At 42.8% G+C, this 21189-nt stretch overlaps 1 protein-coding gene across 6 annotated transcripts in view; it reads left to right on the top strand.

The window, feature by feature from the left end:
- ETS1 (ETS proto-oncogene 1, transcription factor) overlaps positions 1-5837 on the top strand; it is a 128241-nt gene extending 122404 nt beyond the window's left edge. For all 6 annotated transcript variants that reach the window (XM_047690804.1, XM_047690807.1, XM_047690803.1 and 3 more), the window contains 2 exons: positions 1301-1419; positions 2319-5837. In XM_047690804.1, coding sequence (XP_047546760.1) covers positions 1301-1419; positions 2319-2534 — 335 coding nt within the window. In that variant the 3' untranslated portion in view covers positions 2535-5837. The remainder of the gene's footprint in view (positions 1-1300; positions 1420-2318) is intronic.
- Positions 5838-21189: the final 15352 nt, after the last annotated feature.

Below are 21189 nucleotides of genomic sequence, written 5' to 3'. Positions count from 1 at the left end.
GTTGTGCCTTGCCTATAGAGAGGGCTGGGGAGTGGATTTTAGGAGTTAGCAAAATGATATATGGGAACATATCTTGTAGAAGTATAAGGTATAACAAGAGTTGACCCCTCTAGATCATAAGAACATTTCTCTTTCTAGATGAAAAAAGTTTATTTCCCATTGAATCTCACTTTCCTTTGGATCAGACAGATCTGAGGCTCAGGTTAAGGATGAAAGCCTTAGAAAGTCAAGTGTCCCTGTATGAGCTGGAGTGCTCCTGGCTTCCTTCGTCTTTCCTCCTCTGCCCAGATGGCTTCTAAGATGGTGCTGTAAGTGTAGACCTGTAGCAAGCACCACGGACTTGAACCATAATGTTGAACCATGTTGTTTCTCCCTCCAGCTACGCCCATGAACGAGATTGGAATCACTGGCAGCATTGTCATATCTGAATAGAAAGTTATCTTACAAGGAAATCTATGAGCATAAATCCTTTAGCGTGAGATAAGTGGACCATCAGAGTGTGTCTGGTTTTCCAGAACTAAGATCTTGGCAGTGTTGATGGCTAAGACAAGAGGATTGTGTGTGTGTATGTGTGTAAGTTAGAATATACTGACCCAGGAAGAATTTCTGAGACCGCCCTCACCTGACCTCTGAAGATTTCGTGGGTGGCAGGTTAATCCCTTATACAGTGCTGATTCTCTCCTTTCTTAGTTTGTGAGTCTGCCTGTAAATGGCCTGGGGGAATGGGATGGTGGTGGAGAGTATTATGACCTTATGACCAAAAGAATGTCTAACCTCTGTGTCCTTGTTAGATGACCTTAGGATAGCAATCCTTGTCACTTACAAATCAGGAACTGGAGGCTCTCTAATACAGAGAAGCACTTAAGAGCTTTGACTTAAGATGGGAAGTGGCAAGGTATTCCTTAGTTAATGACTGTATTACTAGTCAAAGCAAACAGGACTTAGTTCTTGAAGGCACGAAGGATTATGCTGCCTTAGAATGTCTCAGAGGATGGATCTAGTAATTTTCTTTCTAGAATTTTCATTGCAGTAAAAATGGACTGACCGTTAAGTCAATCAAAATAATATTGATAAGACAATGGTATATTGTAAGTGCTTTTTTGGGGGGGGTAGAAAGTTTTTCACCATTCAGTCCTTGTGAACTCACAGTACCTCCTCTAACTTTTGTGCTGTATGCCGCCTTCATCCTCCCGGGGCTGGACGGACTGGAGAGGAGGCAGGAGGGGCGCTGTGTAATGGGACTCATTGCTGGTGCTGTCGAGCGTCTGGTGTAATGATTCACAATGGCTTGTGTTTTCAGGCAGTGGACCAATCCAGCTGTGGCAGTTTCTTCTGGAATTACTCACTGATAAATCCTGTCAGTCTTTTATCAGCTGGACAGGAGATGGCTGGGAGTTCAAGCTTTCTGACCCAGATGAGGTAAGAAGGGAGTGACGAGCGAGCGCTGTGTGGAAGGGGGATGAGAGTGAACTCTGGAACTCTGGCAAGTGGTTATGTGGGCCGGGATGACATTTCCTAGGATTCCAGCCCCACCTCTGCCCTTTTCCTAGGAGTCCAGCCCCACCTCTGCCCCTTGGTGCTTGTATGATCTCGAGCCAGTTACGTAGCCTGTCTGAGACTGAGTTGCATCCTTCAGACAGCAGAGGACATAGTTACACTGCCCATTTGTGTTCCGGGATTCACATTGTGGGCCCTTCATACACATGGGTTGCCTTTTCTGGAATGGGTCGGACAATTCAAGAGGTCTTGGAAGATCAGTACAATCTGTTCATTAATATATCGTTCTCAACAAATGCGTATCTGTGCCAGGCCCTAGTCTGAGCATGACAGAACTGAAAACACTGAACAAGAGAGACAACATCTCTGGTCTGGCAGACAAGAGAAGATAGCACACCCAATACAGAAAAAATGCTGCCCTTTGATGAAACGCAGGCATGATCAGCTCCACTCCCTCACACTAAATTTCATGCTTGCAAAGCGAGCGTAGCCTACCAGCAACATAAGGAAAGAGGAGAGTCTATAGTATTGTCTTTTTTTTCCCCAATACTTTAATACTTTCCAGCATTTCATTACACAGAAACACAGGATCAAGGTATTTTCATTAATTTAAAGAATCTTGCCCATCTCTTAAAAATGGGAATTCAGAATAGATGGGTGAGAAAAAGATCTCCCGTGCACGTGAGTCTCCACCCATCTTCCTTGGACATCACGGGTCACCATGAGTGGATGGACACACAGGCATACCAGAGTGTCTACTTGGGTTATCCTCTAGGTTTTTACCCTGTCTCTTTTTCACTTTTTTATTTGTCTAATTTCAGGTGGCCAGGAGATGGGGAAAAAGGAAAAACAAGCCCAAGATGAATTATGAGAAACTGAGCCGTGGCCTACGCTACTATTATGACAAAAACATCATCCACAAGACAGCGGGTAAACGCTACGTGTACCGCTTTGTGTGCGACCTACAAAGCCTTCTGGGATACACGCCCGAGGAGCTCCACGCCATGCTGGATGTCAAACCCGATGCCGACGAGTGACGGACACCCAAGGGGTCGGGGAAAACTCTGCTGAGACATTTCGAAGAACAACCATGTTGGTCGGACTCTTAATTTTTAATCGTTATTCTATTTTTAATTTTCCAGAACTCGTTTTTTACATTCAGGGGTGGGAGCTAAGTGAGCTGCAGCTTAATCAATTGTGAGCAGTTGGAAAAAGAGAGCCAGGACTTGTGGGGTGGGTGGGACGAGAAATTCTTGAGCAAATTTTCAGGAGAGGGAGAGAGAGAGAGAAAAAGAGAGAGAAGGGTTCTTCTTAGAAGCTTGAAGGATCTGGCTTAAGGGAGGAGGAGACTGACACGTCCCATTATTTTTTAAAAATCGTCCATGAAAAAACAAAGGCATGTCTTGAGTTATGGACCTATTAGCAAAAGAAATTGACACATCAGGAGTTCTGAGACCCATGAAAAGGCAATTAATTTGCTTTTGGTTTTAGGTCTGGGAGGGCAAAAAAGAGGGAGGTGGGATGAAACATTTGTTTGGGGGATGCACTAAAAACCAAGGACTATTTACTTTTTACTCAACTTTCGAAACAAAGATGGACTGCAGTGGGGAGGAGCCCAAACTGTTTTTGTGTTAAAATTTATTTTATTAAATTTTGTGCCAGTATTTTTTTTTTTTTTTTTTTTTTCTTAAAAATCGTCTTAAGCTCTAAGGTGGTCTCAGTATTGCAGTGTCATGCAAGTTTGTTTTTTATTTGCCGGCTGAGGATTCTGTCACAGTGCAAGGAAACTGTTTATATAGACCCCACTGGAAATGCAAAGTGCTGTCACTGAGATCGGGGATCCCAAATTCTTGTGACTTCTATATGAAGGAAAAAAATCATGCTGATTTGGGTACAAGAGACCTATGCATGTGAATTTCATCTGTGTTTTAAAAAATGATCACACCCCTCTACTTACTTACCATTAGTGGATTCTCGGGGTTTGGACTTAACGTTGAACTAAGAAGCATTAAGTCTTTGAACTGAATGTATTTTGCAGCCTGGTTTTGGACCACAGTCAATGTAGGAGCACTGTTGAGGTCATAGAAAGGAGATCGAAGGAGGAAGACTGACTTGGTTCTTTATCGGTTCTATACCTGTAACATTTATGACTTGGAATAAAAGCTGTGTGCATGGGCATTACCCCCTCAGGTCTTAGGAAGTAAGTCCTGAATGCTTGTCATTCCACACCAGCACTCTACTCTTTCTCCTTTATGTCTCATTGTCCCGGCATCCCACATTTATTGCTTCCCCCCACCCTGTTACCCAGTGGAGAGAAATGTCCGACTTTCCGATTGGTGAGAGAAAGAGCAATGCAGTCATGCCATGAGATGGAGAGTGGCTGGCAAAGCCATTTAGATGTCCTGGGTTTTAGGAACAATGGAAATTAAGGTTGCGTGGAAGTAAAATGTGGCTTGGCTGTCTTTGGGAGGAGAAATGCATGGCTTTCCTTTGAGGAGTGTCAGCTGGTGGAGTCAGGTGTCGAGTAGGCCGTGCATGCAGCGTGAAGAGTGCAGACCCTATCTGGGCCCGTGCTTGGACCTGTTATCTTGGCACAGGGTAAGTGAAGGTTAATAATTGCAGAAGAGACAAATGACTTGAAGGCAAAAGAAACATAAGAAAAGGAGCTTGAGTGAAGAAAATGAGGTGGTCCGTGCGATTCGAGTAGATTTCTGGTTCCTCCAAAGCTCAGCGACAAACTCCGTTGACTGGGGCAGTGCTGAAGGGTGGTCTGCAAAGGTTTGGGTCTTTCTCCAGAGTGGGGAGGGTGGGAACCAACATCTAACCAGTGAAGAAAAGTGCCTAAAACACTTGAACCCCGCTCCCAATAGATGCCTGATTAAAAAGGATGATGACCGAGGGACAGCTCTCGCGGACTTCAGTGGGAGAGGCGAAGAGATATTTAAGGTGGGCTTCTCAGGGTGAGCCCTTCTTGGGCTCCAAGGGAGAGACCAGAAGTACTAACTACCTGTTAGCATAGCTTCCAGAAAGTGGGTTGTTTACTCCCAGGTCCTCTTGCAGACCCTGAATTATCAGGAAACCAGCTCTGTGATTCATGAGTCTCCTTACACTGTTAAATCGGAGTGTCTCCTTGGAAAGCAAAGGTAGAGTTGGCCCAGCTGTGTATTCTCATCTTCTTCCGGGTGCAGGTGCCTTAATGAAGCTCTCGAATATTTTAGGAGCTGCTCAGGGAGTGTTAGGCGGAACTGTTGGATTACGTTGTTTTCTCTTAGATTATGGGATCTTTGTTGGGCACTGGCAAAGGCGTGTGTGTGTGCCCACGCGCATGTGTGCGTGTGTGCGTGTGCACGTGTGCGTGTGTGCATGCTTGCAGACATGTAGAACTGCCGCTAAAATAATACCTGGGTTTTTCGGTTAAGTCTTTCCACATTTCAGCAACAGGCAAGAGTAGAACCAAGGCAGGGCATCGGTCTTGCTTGCTGTTCGCAACCAGGCAGAACATGACTTTCTCAGTGCACCCACCTTTCCTTTTGCGTTTCTGCTAGAAACTCCCCTTGTGTGAGCATGTCTAAGTCCTGCGAGAACTCCATAGCAGATAAGAGATAAGAAAGTGCCTCCTCCTGCTCCTCAGCCCGCTTATTTGCTAAGATGCCTCTCTCTCTAGGTCCGCCGTTTTCAGTATTTGTAGATAGTGCGCTAGTTAGGGAAGACAGCTTTGTCCATCTGGCCAGATGCTTTTTCTCCTTCTGTCCAGGGGCCAGAGACCATCCCAGGAAGAGTGGTGGGTGGTTTATACACTGGAAATGTAGCAGAATTGTTGCATTTATGCTTTTTAAAAACACATGTTAACTTCAGAGGAAGGATGGGCAAATCTGGTTGAGCTGATGAAACCCTTATTTTCCTGGAGATGCCTTAACCCGTGTTGGTTTTGGCTGTCGGGTTCAGGGTCACTTTTGTTTCCTTCTCCAAGCAGGGGAAGGACTTCCCTACACAGAGCCCTGGTTTTGTGGCTTTGGGGATTGGAGGTAGCATTCAAAGATCAGATGTGCTTTTCCTCACTTTGGAGACGAACACTCCGGGTTTTAGAGCATTAACCTGCCTAATCTTCATGGTGAAAAGTTACACCTTCTCTGTTCTAGTCATGCTGTGCGTGCTGCTTTCTGTTGGGGTCTATATAAATGTGTTGAACTCATATCTACATTCCAAAGAAGTTTCAAGGAACCATAAATATATGTATACATATACATATATAAAGTATATATATATTAAAATGAAATTATCTCTATCAGGAATACTGCCTCAGTTACTGAACTTTTTTTAAGAATACTTTTTTTTTTTAAGCTGAGAAGTATAGGGGTGAAAAAGATGTTATATTGTGTTTGACTATTTTCCAACTTGTATTTTCATATAATTTATATTTTTTAAAAAGCTGAAAATTTAAAAGCAAGATGAAAAAAGGAAAAGCAGGTGCTTTTTAAAAATCAGAACTGAGGTAGCTTAGAGATATAGCGATGTAAGTGTCTATGTGTTTTTTTTTTAATGCAAAAAAAATTTCTTATGGGGGAGTTTTTTTGTTTGTTTATTTTAGTAGCTGATGCTGGCACATCATTTTGCTGGAGAGTTTTTTATATACTGTAGCCTGATTTCATATTGTATTTTAAACTGTGTGAGATTAAAAACAAAGAAATTCATTCATAACAATGTGGGTTTGGTTCGATTCTTTCCTGTCTGGTGCATGTGTGAAAAAACAGGACAGACTCACCAACCAGAGACAAGCTGAGGAAGAAAGGCAGGTCAGTCTTGCTGATCTCACGAGCTCAAGACCAGCTCAGATAAAGACTTCCTAATAAACTTATAACGAGAATACAGGGAAGTACAGTGCAATACTCCACTTATTGAATATACGGGGGTCATCCTTGGTGGAATGTGCCTGGCTTCGTCACACCACATTTTATTCATGTCTGAAGGACCGAAGAGCCCACGTGAAACAAGTTTTTTAGTGACTCAACGGATAAACATTTGATTTCAAGGGAGTAACTTTCCTGATAGGAACATGGGAAGTTGAACAGCTTAGCTCATGCTCTGGACATGAACAGTATTTTGGTTTGTTCTTCTGATGCTAATTTTGGTCTATGCAAATTGGAACCCATCACATTTGTCTCCTTTGGCCCAACTCTTCCACTGGGGGTTGAAAATGGGGAATGATAATATCAGCCCGAACCTCAGCAGCCCGTGTTATAAATAAAATCATATTTATAAGTGCTTCGGGGAGGAGTGCTTGGGAACACATCCTACGTGGTACTTTTCTCTTGTTGTTGAAACTGTAGAAGGTGGATGTTTTTAATTAACACCAGCATTTGCAACATGAGTCCTCTACTCACAGCTGGAAAGAGAATTTTTGCTGAATTGTTCACAAAGAGAGCTCTGTTTTTGGAAAATCTGTTTCTCCCAGCCTGGAGGTTGAGGTTTGCTGAGTGCACATTGAACACTGACTGTGTGGTCTAGTGGTTATAGAGCTGGACCGGCCATGAGGGGGTTCGGTGTCCCTACACCTCAGTCAAGCTGCCACCACTCACTGGGAGACTGGGCAGTTGGCTTGAGGTCCTTACATTTTTTAGACTTCAGCTGCAAACCCAAGCAAAGCCACAACTCCTGAGCCAACCTGAGGCCACATTTGAGCTCTCTCCCTTTGAACAAACAGTGCACAGAGAATAGGTTTCTGCCTCCATCAAGAATTTGGTCGGAGAGCTTACCTTTGGTGCCAAGTGGCTGTTCTCTCCCAAAGTATCTGATTTAATGCTGACCAGGTTAAAAGATACAGGATACCCTTGAATGAAATAAGCTTAGACCTCAGTTTCTCCAACTAGGAGCTAGAGTTGAGAGGGAAAGTCTCAGGTAACGGGGCTTTGGTGATTTCTCTTAATGATACTGCCAAGGCTACCATATTGTTTCTGGGCCAGAGACCGTGTCTTCTAAAACGACTGCAGGATTTGGGGGTGTAGGGTAGGGTTAGGATAAAAAAAGATGCAAGGAAAAGGGGGGGTCATTCAGAAGAAGCGGGTCATCAAAAATCAAGATTTGACAGGCTTTCGGGAAGCTATGGGATAAAGTAATTGCCCAAGGCTAATCTGGCTCACAATAGGTATGGCTTTAGAGCGAGATAGGACACTCACACCACATAGACAAATAAGCAAGCAAAAAAAAAAACAGCAACAGAGCTTCCTGTATAATGAGGTGTAACTATTTTAACCTGAAAAGGAAGAGGATTGTGATTTGTGTTTTAGGTGAAATGAGGCAAGCAATGTAGGCGAGAAGTTATATGTGGACAGACTGATGGTGCACCATAAAGGTGTTCAGTTCGGCCTTCACAGCGTTGGGACCCATGTATCCAGTAGGGTCATGGGAGGTCTTTGAATAACTGGTATTCCTCATAGCAAGCACCTGTGGTCGACACTGAGTGTGAGGTGCCCTCAAAGTGAACGTGGGTCTCCTTTCTCCAGGAGGTCAGCCCCACACATTTACACTCCTGCCCGGTCCCTGTAGAACTTGACTTTGTAACCCTTATGAAGATATCTATCTATTCACGTTCCATATTTACTTGGCAGGAAGCTCGTTTTATTCTAGAACCTACCGTGGAAGGGAGTACAAAAGGTCATCATGTTCATCAGCACCACCTGACTTCTGAGCCCTTGTTCTTTCCATTAGGCCACATTACCACCCAACAGCTCCAGAAGGTCTCCTTTGATGATGTTGGCTAATGGGCCCCCGTCCACGGGAGCCACAGCCCCAGTTACCAGGAGGTACACTTCCTACATCAAACACAGGACAAGGACAGCCTTCTCCCTAGAAAGAAGCTTTTCCACTTCCACAACATTTCCTCTGCCTGTCCCCAGGGGTGACTCCGGGAAAGCAGTGTATAATGCAAGTTCAGGGGTACAGAGGCCTTTCTCTGGCTCAGATGCAGGGACACTTGACCTGGGCAGGTGGCCCTTGCCTTTCAGTGAGGAAATAGACTCAGCGTGCTGCTGGTTGTTCACTGCTCTTGGGGTTCCTCCATGCTATGAGGATCCTCACCTAAGAACAGCAAAGGAGAGAAGAGAAAAGCACTTGCCTGGCACCTCCTACAAGGAGACAGAGATTTAAGGAAGTTGATAAAAGTAGGAGTTGATCAGTTGATGAACATTAGAAAAGGCTTGAAATTGAGGTAAGAAGCCCTTACTGAGAATTTCAAGCTGCACCTCAGAAAATCAGGTGGCTCTGCCTCTGCCCCTTGACCACTGCCATTTCCTGTTTTACTTGGTGTTCCAATCCTTTTTCCCTTTTCCATTTTCCTGAAAAATATTTCTGTACTGAGAAAGCCAGGTTCATTTAATTGCCTGGTCTATCTCAACGTTGCTGACGTCCAGAGTTATGACAGTGACGCTTATCTGTCCATGGCAACACGGGACAATCAACAGGGACCAGGTCTCATGACGTACTGTGTGATTCCCAAAGCCCTCATGAGTTCACAGCCCTGTCCTTTATCTCTCCTCCTGCCACTCAGGCTCCCCTGCTCTCTCAGCCACCGTATTTTCACAGAGCTTTGATGTTGGGTCAGCTTTGCTCACTCCACGGGGTACCATGGGGAGGGGCAAGGAGGTTTCTGGCAGCCACCTGTGGGAATTATAAGGGGTCAAGAGATAGCCATTACCTTCTTCTCCCTGCCCATTCCACACTGACCCTGGGCAGTAGCAGGCTGTTTTTCATCTTTTTACAGGCAAATCTCAAAATTTCAGTTGTGACGCTTCTTCTTCCCTTTTGAGGGCTGTCCCCCAGATGTGCTGGAAATAGTGACTCGAAGAGGTGGCCCCAGTCTTCACAAGGCTGGAAAGTTTGATGAGGACTCTGGGCCTTGATCTGGGACTGCCTTTTTGAGGCAAGAATATTCCAAATGTGAGAAGGAGAGATGGGATTGGGAACTTTGAAAGAGCTTTGAGAACGGTATAGTGTTCATATGAACTGGACCCTGCTTATATAGATCTGAGGGAAACACAAGTTCAGAACCTTGAAAGTAATTGAACTTGAGAGTAATTGAATCTTCTCTGCTAATCTACTTCTTGGGCAGACCAATTTTGTCCCATTTGTTCTGGTTCCCACGGGAATAAGAAAGTTTACTATCATAGTGCAGCCAAGGCACCTTTTGTCTGAGATGTTTATACATATTAGGGGAAGGGTAAGTGATGGTAAAGACAATGACCAGTGTTTGGAGGGTACATAGACATTTCATTCAGGGTATCTGTTTTCTCTATGGTCAAGGTTTCATGAGCATAGCACAGAGCTGTGTACTTGAACCCAAGGGGATTTAAAGTATTTTCTTCACTGACCGACTTCAGACCACTGGGATAGGGAATGGACTCATCTGGGCTCAGGCTTCTGACTTAGGAGCAGGTAGGGGAATTGGTTGGGCCTCCTGCATGATGGTGAAGCATGTAAGCTATTCTGGGTACCCATGTGTGCAGTCTGCCTAAAATCCCAATACAGAAATCCCACAAATTCCAAATCGTCTTCTCGGCCACCACAAGTAACAACCACAAACCTGAAACCCTGCCAACAGAGGCTGAATTAAAACAAGGGTGACCACAAAGACTGGTGTACCTGGGACAGTCCCAGGGTCAACCCATTGTCCTGGAATAATTATTCACAGCAATTCCTTCCACTTCCATGATATTTTACACAGTCTCCTTATAAAACCCATGGATGGCTTAGCTGCTGGTGAGTGGGAGAGCAAACACCAGAATTTGAAATTCTACATTTTTGAGTTAAAGGGGACCTAAAATATTATCTAGTTCAGCCTCTTCAATGAGGCATGCATGAACTCAAGGTCCAGAAAGGCCAAAAGAGTTGCCCAAAGTTACCTGATTAGTGACAGAAATAGACTTTCTACTAGAACAGGAGATCCATCTAAGATCTCCTGTTCTAGTATGTCTAGATCTTAGATGGATCTTAGATGGATCTCTTGTTCTAGTAGGTCTAGAACTAGCCAGACTTTCTACTAGAAAGTAACTCGGATTGTCCCTGAGTCCTCCCAGCCCTCTCTTTCTTCCTCTACTGTATTGGATCTCATCCGATTGCCAGACAACACATCCTAGTTTAAAGTTGATTCATAATTGATCATAGTTGATTCATAATTGATCATGGCAATTCTTTCTATTAGTTCTGATAGAGTCCGGCAATCTACTAAGTGTTCATGTTCAGGCTGGGATCAGGAGATCCTGGGATGGTGGAAGGTCTAAGATCTGCTTTTCAGAAACTGAACATGCAGGAGGTATGGGATTGCTGTCTATGAGACTATAGTATGTCATAGCTGGAAGGTGCCCTATGTGAGGATACCACTCAACAAATTATTCAGGTAGTGAACATTCATCGAACACGTGCTCTGTGGTTGATGCTGGACTCAGTATTATGGAGCTGTAAGGAAAAGATAGACACAACTTACCTTGACTCTGCTTTTAGTAGATGAAGACTATTGGCAGGTAAAGGGTGAATGACTATCCAAGGCAAGTAGAGTATGGTTTGACATCATGTTCCCTGACCTCCCAGCTAGAAGAATTTATGCCCTAAAGATGAGAAGCAGTGAGCCAAGCAGAAAGGGAAGGAGGTTCAGATTGAGGCCTAGAGGTGAGAAAGTTCATGGGCTGCTAGAGAAGCTGGAAGTCCTTTTGAGGTACCAGAACTGAGGGTGAAATGGAGTAGGGAGGGGGAGAGGGAGAAGGAGAGATGATGCGGAGCCTCATGTCCCATGGGAAGGGCAAGGCACAGGCCTGAGGACCTTCCTGCAGGCCAAGTCACACTATTTGATCTATGCTTAGAAAAATCATTCTGTCTGTAAACAGAGAAAGCATTAGAGGGCCCAAGGATGGAAGTGGGCAGACCATTTGGAAAATGGCTTCATTTGTCTCCAAGAGAAACAGCAATAAGCAGATCAGAGAGGTACTCGGGAGATAGAATGGCTAGGACTTGGTGATTGGTTGGTGTGGATGGGTGGTGGACTGCTGTGCTAGGACCAGAACTTGGGCGGTGGGGAAAGATGACTTGTCCTTGGTCCCAAGATCACCATTCTATGGAGTTCAGATCTGGAAAGAACCATAGAGGTAAGGGTTTAAGGTTAGAGGGTTTAGGTGACTGATCTGAGATCACCTTGCTAACTAGTGACAGAGGCAAAATTAGATCTTAGGTCTTTTGACTCCAAGGCCAATCCTATGTGTCTGATGAAGGTCAAGGGCTTTTCCCTACAAATAACCTATCTCTTCCTTTCCTCCCTTTTTCCTCCATCCCTTCACTCTTTCCTTCCCTTCCTTCCTCCAGGGACAGGAACTATTCAGCTTACAAATGGATGTGACAGGCCTCCCTGGGTGACTGACACAAGCTGTCTCTTCTCATCAGGGGCCTAATCTCTCCCTTGAGCCGTGGACACCTGCCTCCACCCCAGACTGTAATTGGAAGAGAGGGAAAGTGCTCATTTCTCTGCTCCAGCTGCCTGCTCTCCAGCCTCTCTGAGAGCTGTCTGAGCCCCATTTGCTGAGTGATCTCGGAGTATTATTTCCAGAGTCCTCTTGGGGGCATACAAAAGAACAGGTGTCTGTTGGGCCTGTGGTGTCATGGCTTCCATTCCCTATCCAGCATTTCCTGCCATCTCTCTACCTTGGTTTCACAAGACTTCTCCTGGACTGAGAGCCTCCAGCCTTTTTCTTTTTTTTTTTTTTTTTTTTTTTTTAATTATTCCCTTCCTTGGAGATCACGCCTCACTCTTTCCTCATCCATTCCTTTTACTCTTCATCTGAGTTCCCTCACTCTGTTCTTCATATTGTCTATTCCTAGAGAGGAAATATACGTGACAGGCTAAAGAGAAGGTCTGTAACTTTGAACAACACAGGCTCTGAGGCAAAACTGCACGGTGATAATTCCTAGTCCTGCTGCTTTTTAGCTGTGTGGCTTGGGCAAATTATTTAACCTCTCTGTTCCTCAATCTCTTCATCCATAAAACAGGAACAATAGTACCGACCCCACCGATATGGCAATTGCCGATTAACCTATGTTGGTGTTTAACACATAGTGTCATGGAAATGGGAGCTATTAGTAAATCTGAAACCACAGCTCAAGACAGTCTTTCTCTCCTTTCTTTGAAAACATTTTCCCACTCCATCCCACCCCCAGATTCCCTGGACAAGGAGAAGACTTCATCATTAGGGCACAGCACGGGCTCTAGCTCTGGAGGGCCTGTCTGAAGAGATGGGAGCATCTGTTCCCTGCCCTCCCAGCCCTTGGCTGGGGACGCTGGGTGCCCAGGCCTCCCTGTTCACTGTAACAGCTGTGGGTGTCACAGAACGACTGGCTCCAAGCATGGAAAGGCGAATGCTGTTCCGGCCAGCTCCAGGACTCAGCATTTCCCACTACTCCTTGCTCTGTTTGCTTTCCTCTTTGGACTCCCCCACGGAGTGGGGACTTCTGAATGACGTCCAACAGCAACGTTGGGCCTGCCCAAAGTCCTCTCCCACCGCCGGGCTCAGAGCCCACCTCTTGTCTCCTCCCGTTGGCAGGCAGAACGAAGCAGGGCCTGGCTGGGCCATGCCGAAAGTTCTCACACAAAGTGCCATTGTATGGGGCTGGTCTGTGGGAGACAAATGAAAGGGATTTCAAAATCGACAGCAAGTTATTTTTATCCATGGAAGGGCTGAAATGCTTTTATTTTCCATCTTGGAACTCAAACCTTAAGGGGTCATTGTGATGCGGAGTGTTTTCATTTACTCTGGTATTCACGCAGTTAGGAGGGAGGCCTCTCAAAGACCTGGATTCAGAAAGGACAAAATCCAGAAAACCAGGCTGTTGGACTGATGGACCCTTCCTGGGTGGGGGTCTGATGGATGGCCCCGGAGCCTTTCTCTTGCCTGTGCTCTGAGCACATGTACTGTGGACCTCCAGCCTGGGCATCTTCTCATCCCAGCCCCATGTGCTGACTCCACAGTTCCTAACAGGCTGCTTTTCTCCTCCAAAACCTCAGCCTTCTGTATCTGTTTGGGAATATAGCGTCAGCTTCCTCTGGGGTAGGGGTCTCCCAGGGAGGTCGTGGCACGTTCCGGGAATTGCAGAGGAAGACATGGGGTATGGAAGAAATCATTTACAACTTCTAGCCATATCTGTTGTTAGCTAAAACTAGGAAATGCATTTTTATTTACTAATATTGAATATACATGTTGATCCTGGTGCCTGCGGTTGGCCTTCCTTGGGTCATTTGCATATATTCCAAGCACCCTAGGGGAAAGTGGGAATTATACAATGGAAAAGGGGTGTGTACGCCGGTGCTCTTATTTCTTTTCTCATTTTTAGCATCTTACAGTGTTTTATGGTTTACATGTACACAGTGAGTAGATTTATAAACCAGAATATCTAATTTTAACCAAATAACCTTCATAGAATGGACCAGTGCCTTCCAGTGTTTTCTGCAACGAAACTGGGGTATACTCATAGGAACCACTGTGGCACACAGACAAGAAAAGAAGCCAGGTGACTTCTACTCCTGGAACAAATTATTTGTCAGTCATGCACTGAAGCTAAAACAACGGTAATTTAACTAGATTCGGCCAAAAAAGTTTCCAAATTATCAACATTATATATAATATATATTTTTAAAGATTTTAATTATTTATTTGACAGAGAGATATGCAGCAAGAGCAGGAACACAGCAGGGGGAGTGGGAGAGGAAGAAGCAGCCTTCCTGTCGAGCAGGAAGCCTGATGCAGGGCTCTATCCCAGGACTCTGGGATCATGACCTGAGCTGAAAGCAGATGCTTAACAACCCAGGTGCCCTTCAATATTAAATGTCGATTTACAACTATTGTCACTAATGAGAATAAATGCCATGGGGTATTGTATTATCAATCAATGCTGATAGATATTAATTAGTGCTTCGAACTTATAAATAAATATGCATATATCTGAGGCGGTGCTTCAGATATTTACTGATGGTAATATAGGGTCAGAAAAGCTTGGAGATGACTATTCTAAAAGAGTAATTGCTGTGGGCCAGCAAGATTTCTGTTCATGGTGGAGAAACCTTGGCATTTGCACTCAGTTAAAATCTGAGTTTAAATTCTGACTCCACCACTTAATAAGCTATGTGACTTTGGGAATCCATATAATTTCTGAGCCTCATTTTTCACAAAATGACAACGAGGGCAGTTATCTCACCGGACAATTTTGAGGATCAGTTCATTTATAGTAAATGCACAGAATAGTACTCACCCTATAGTAAGCACTCAAGAAGTGTTTTGCTTTTCCCATTCTCTTCTTGCTTCTGCTAGAAAACTAGGGAAGATCCAAGGGTTTAAGGGGAAGCTCATTCTCCATGAAATCTTCCTACCCATCCTCGGAGAGGGTCCTTCCCTTGGGGTTGGGAAGGTCAACCTATGTGTGTTTTTCAAAACAATCGTTGATAGGCTGCTCTTGGCTCACAGAGGAAAGAAGGTTTGCATGTATATGTTTAAAAACCACTGTGGGTAAGCCTTCCTGGTGGCTTCCTAACAACTGTGCAATACATGGTTGTATGTTGGTTTTAGCCCAGTTCCCAGCAGACCATTTTTTACGTCAGAAGGTAGCACTCAACAGCGCCACAATGGCAGTAATTAGCCACCGCCCCCCCCCCCCCCCCCCCCCCCCCCCCCCCCCCGTGATGCAACTCAGCCAAAGGTCTCAGAAGCGAATGAGCCATGGAAACTGGGAAGCCCCTGCCGAGCTTGGGGCCTGGCCTTTGGCAGAGGATTTGGCAGAGCCCAGCCCTGTTATAAAAGAGGCAGTGTGTGGGGGTGGCGTGGGGAGTGAGGCTCAGTTCTTCTGGTTCTTTTCCCCAGCTCCCATTTTGCAAGCAAAGAACACAAGATGAAGGACACTGGAGCCACTAGAGTGAGAGAGCCATACTCTTCCTCTCTGCCAACTCCCGTTGGTAACTGATGATCAAACTAGGATTTTGACGATCTCCTAATGGTCACAGGCTAGCTTTGAGAGAACCCCAACCAGCTTGCACACAATCCATCAGAGCCCACCCCAACCCCATTCTAAACAGAGCTTTAGGTTCAACTCAATCCCAGATCTCCCTGCAGCCCTTGTAGTTGGACCTGGGACGGTTTTTTGGGGGTGAGGGTGGGGGGGTGGAATCAGAATTTCCTTATCCCAAACTTTAAGAAAAGGATCAATAAACAGCAAGCAAATGAGGTTTTTTTTTTTTTTTTTTTTCTTTAAAGCCCAGCAGTCAAAGTACATTGTAGATATTGAAAGAGACTCACTACACAAAGAAACAGCATTCAACACAAAGTGGAGGGAGCCGATGTGACCTGAACAAGTTGACAAGGAAGCTGCTCTGGACCACTGCTCTCTGGTTGACCTCCCTGGTGTGCTCTCCCACAGTCTATTCCAGACAGGTGACCAACCTGTGAGTCAGGCTTGCCTGGGCAGGAGGCAGCCAATACAGGGAATGCACCCATTTCTGTAACCTGACAGCCATGACCCTTGACCTTGGAGGGGCTACTCCATCTGCGAACAAAGCAACCTTTGTCCTTAGAAGCTGTTGACAAATTGTTAGGAAGAAACACATCACTCCAGCTCCCACCATTAGCTACGCAGGGTCCTAGGTTGGTTGGATTTTCTCTGAAACACCCAATTCTCTTGCCTTAGATCAGACTTCTTTGAGTTTCAGATGAACTATATTTGATTCATGACTGCTTTGATGAAAAATGCACTTTGCCAGGAGGGTGAACTCCCCCAGTCTGGGTGCCAATTCATCAGCCTGTGGACAGTGATATATTCCTGGGACTTTCCCACCCCGCCAAGCCTTTTTTATTCTCTGAATTTCAAAAGACCATACCAGGAGCTTAAGTCTCTTTTTAGAATCAAAACGTGGACTCCAGAAGCCGGCAGACCTACAATCAAGCCTAGGGACCTTGAACTAATAACTATTTGCCTTTTGCAAATGGGATAATATCTACTTTATAAGATTGTCACATTGACCAAATGGAACAATGTAATAAAGTGACTTTTAAAGGGCTAATATCTGGCAAATGCCCAGTAAACATTTGTTTCCTCTCCTTCATCCATTCTATAAGACAGAGAATCCTGCCCCTGAATTACCTCCATATCTATGTTTAAAAAAAAAATTAAAGATTTTATTTATTTGACAAAGAGAGACAGCAAGAGAGAAAACATAAGCAGGGGTAGGGGAAGAGGGAGAAGCAGGTTCTTTGCTGAGCAGGAAGCCCAATGTGGGGCTTGATTCCAGGACCCTGTGATCATAACCTGAGCTGAAGGCAGATGCTTAATGACTGAGCCACCCAGGTGCCCCATAGTTTTATCTATGTTTTAAAAATATTGTACATTTATTGATAATTTAAGTAACTGAAAAATACTCAGAAGATAATTTTACAAGTCATCTTATGTTCTTAACTATTAATATGTGTGTATTTAACACTAAACATGATTTTTATTGAGGTAAAACTTATATACAACATACACTATTCTGATTACTATGACCATCGGTTAGTTTTCCCTGTTCTTGGACTTCATAATTCACAAGGCATTGGGTAGAGTACAGAGAACGGTTTCGCATCAGTCATGGAACAAAATTAGCCCTAGACTAAAGACAGTGTACTCCTGCCTAATAAAGCTTAAGACCAAGACTCAAAACGGTCAAACTATTTCCAAGTAACTTAGCTCAAGAATATTTTTAGGAATACAAAAATACCCAAGAAGCCCACAGTGCTGGCATCCAATAAAAAATTACCAGTCATACAAAGAAGCAGAAAAATATGACCCATAAAAAGGAAAAAAAAAATTGGTCAGGAAATTTCCCAGAAATGACACAGATAATAGACTTAGTGCCCAGGATATTACAGGAGTGTAACAATTTCACATGTGCAAACAGCTATTGGAAATATTGAACATGCTAAGTAGAGATGTGGAACATAAAAAAAAGGGAAAAAAAGAGACCCAGGGATGAAGACTTCTGGGATGAAGACTGTAAGGGAAGAGGTGAAAGATACAATTGATGGGATTGGTGGAAGATTTAGCACAGCAGAAAGGAAAAAAAAGTAGCGAACCTAAAGTCCTAGCAATAGCAACTAGCCAAAATCAAACACATAGAAAAGAAAGACTGAAAGAAAAATGAACAGAGAGACAGTGACCTGTGGGAAAATTTTAGGTATCTGAATAAGCATGTAACTGGAGTCCCCAAAGGTCAGAGAATGTTATAGAGAAAAATATTTAAGAAATTGTTAATGCCTGAAATTGTCCCAGATTTGCTTAAAACTATAGACTCGAAAATCCAAGGTATAAAGTCCAACTAACTCCAACCACAAGAAATTAGAAAACAATTATAGCAAAGTACATGACAGTTTAAATTGCTGAAAACTGATAAATTAAATTGCTGAAAAGTGATAAAAAAGAGAACCTTAAAGATAATGAAAGAAAAAAGATATATATACAGAGAACAAGGAGTAAGAATCATAGCAGATTTCTCATCAAAAGCAATTCAAGCAAGAAGACAGTATACCTCTTTAAAGAACAAGGGAAAAAAATAAGTCAACCTAGAATTTATACCTAGTGAAGATATCAAACACAACAGCAAAACAAAGGCTTTTTCAGATATAAAATATTAAAATATTTTATCACCAGCAGAACTGCACTATGATAATCATCAAGTCTTAAAAGCTGTCAGTATAAGAAAGCCATTTGTAATTATATGTGGTGAGAAATATTAACTCGACTTACTGTGATCATTTCACAACACACAGAGATATTGAATCAAGAAGAAAATAAAATAACCTCACAACCGTCAGAATGGATAAAATAAAAACCTCAAGAAACAATAAGTGTTGGTGAGGATGTGGAGAAAAAGGAACCTCTTAAGCTGTGGTTGGGAATGCAAGTGGGTGCAGCAACTCCGGAAGACAGTATGAAGTTTCTGCAAACAATTAAAAATCCTGAGCCACCTGAGTGGCTCAGTAGGTTAAGCATCTGCCTTTGGCTTGGGTCATGATCCCAGAATCCCAGGATCAAGATCAAGCTCTGCATTGGGCTGGGGTGGGGGGTGGTCCATGCTCAGTGGGGAGTCTGCTTGTCCCTCTGCCCATCATACTTCTCATGCCCTCTCTTTCTCTCTCATTCTCTCTCTCAAATAAATACATAAAAATCTTATTAAAAATTAAAAATAGGGGTGCCTGGCTAGTTCAGTCATTAAGCATCTGCCTTTGGCTCAGGTTGTGTTCCCAGGGTCCTGAGATTGAACCCCAATTCAGGATCCCTGCCCAGTGAGAAGCCTGCTTCTCCCTCTCCCACTCCTCCTGCTTGTGTTCTCTCTTTTGCTTTCTCTCTCTCTGTCAAATATATAAAATCTTTAAAAAAATTAAAAATATAACTATACTATGATCCAGTAATGATGCTACTGGGTTTCCCCAAATAATATGAAAACACTAATCTGAAAGGATATATACACCCCTATGTTTACTGCAGCATTATTTACAATAGGCAAATTATAGAAACAGCCCAAGTGTCTGTTGATAGATGAATGGATAAAGAAGATGTGGCATGTATATATATGAATATAACTTAGCCATAAAAAAGAAAAACATCTTGCCATGTGCAACACCAGGAGAAGGATCTAATGATTACAATCCTAACCAAAATAAGTCAGTCAAAGTAGGACAAATATCATATGATTTCACTTATATGTGGAATTTAAGAAACAAAAGAAAAGGACAAAGGGAAAAGAAAAGAGACAAACCAAAAAACAGAGTCTTAACAATAGAAAACACATCAATGGTTATTAGAGTGGAGGTGGAGGTGGGTGGGTGAAATGTGTGGAGGGGATTAAGCACACACTTATCTTGATGAACACTGAGTGATGTATAGAATTGTTGAATCACTGTATTGTACACTCAAAACTAATGTAACACTGAATGTTAACAACATTGGAATTAAAATGAAATTTAAAATATTTTTTTAAAAAGTAGAAAGCAAGATAAGCAATTTTTAAAAAAGCTATCAGAAAGGATGGAAAATAATCCCAGATGGAAATGTGTGCAATTGAATTAAAAGCTTTGGAAATGGTAATAATATGGAGAAATATAAAATATACTTTTTTCTTGGTATGCAAATCTTTCTGCAAGAACACTGATTGTTTAAGGCAAATATAAGAGCACTGTATGTGGGGCTTATTAGATATGAAGAAATAAAAATGTATGGCAACAGTCACCCAAAGTCCATGAAGCAGGGAAGGGAAGTGTGTTGTTTTAAGTTTCTTTTAATGTATGTAAAGTGGTACAGTATTACTTGAGGGCTGACTGTGATAAATTAAAGACATATTCTATGAACCCTAAGTCAACCATTAAAAAAAATACAAAAAAGAGATAAAACAGAATAATAAAAATATGCTGTGAGTCCCAAAAGAGAGCATAAGGGGTAGGGAAGAGGCACAAAACCCAGATGGAACAAATTGAAAAAATTAGACAGCTGGTAAATTTAAAACCAATCACGTACATAATCACATTAAATAGAAACAAATAGCCCAAATTGAAAGTCAGAAATATCACAGTGATAAAAAGAAGCCCCAGCTATATGTTCACTAGAAGAATGCACTTCAAAAATAAAGGTACACCCAAATCAATGGGTTAAAATTAAAAGAAGGAAAATGATATACAATGTTAATACCAGTCAAAATGAAGCTAGAGTAGGTATATTAATATCAGGAGAAGTAGATTTTAGAACAAAGAATATAATGAGTGATAAAGAGGGCCATTTAATAATGATAAACTAGTCAATTCACCAAGATGATATAATAATCCTAAATATTTATGCCCTTAATAACTGAGCTACACTAAATATGAGACAAAAAAAAGATGAACCAATGGGAGAAATAAACAGATCCACAGTTATGGTCAAAGATTTCAATAATTGATAGAAGTTATAGAAAGTTAGTAAGTATCCAGAAGATTCAACCAACACTATTAATCAAATTGACTTAATTAACAATTATAGAACACTGTATCAACAATAGCAGAATATACTTTCAAGTATCAATGAAACATTTACCAAGACAGACCATATGTTGTACTATAAAACAAATCTAATTAATTTAAAAGGAGTCAAATAATAGAAAATCTGTTCTATAGCCACACGGAATTAAATTACAAATTAGTATCAGAAAGATAGCTGGAAAATTCCAAAGTAGTCCAAAGCTAACATTCATAAATAACTCCTGGGTTTTAGAATAAATCAAGAAAGTGCCAAGTATCTTGAACTGAACAAAAATAAAGACCTAACACACACACACAAACCTAACCCTAGAAGATGTGGATTCAAGTATACCTACAGGACCATTTATAGCACAGAAGTGCTCATAAAAGAAAAGAAAAGAAAAAAAAGCTTCAAATCAATGAACTCAGCTTCCACTTTAAGAAGACTTCCAGAGGGCCAACAGACACGTGAAAAGATGCTCAACACCTCTCATCGTTAGGGAAACACAAAGCAAACCTCCAATGAGATATTGCCTCCTACCTGCTGAAATGGCTAAAAACAAAACACAAGAATAGCAAGTGTTGGCAAGGATGAGGAGAAAAAGGAACACTCCTGCACTATGTGGGAATGTAAACTGGAGGAGCCACTCTGGCTGCT

Source organism: Lutra lutra, chromosome 10 (genome assembly GCF_902655055.1).
Source record: "Lutra lutra chromosome 10, mLutLut1.2, whole genome shotgun sequence".
In the NCBI taxonomy this organism is placed as follows: Eukaryota; Metazoa; Chordata; class Mammalia; order Carnivora; family Mustelidae; genus Lutra; species Lutra lutra.
This window is presented reverse-complemented; position numbering and strand designations above follow the sequence as displayed.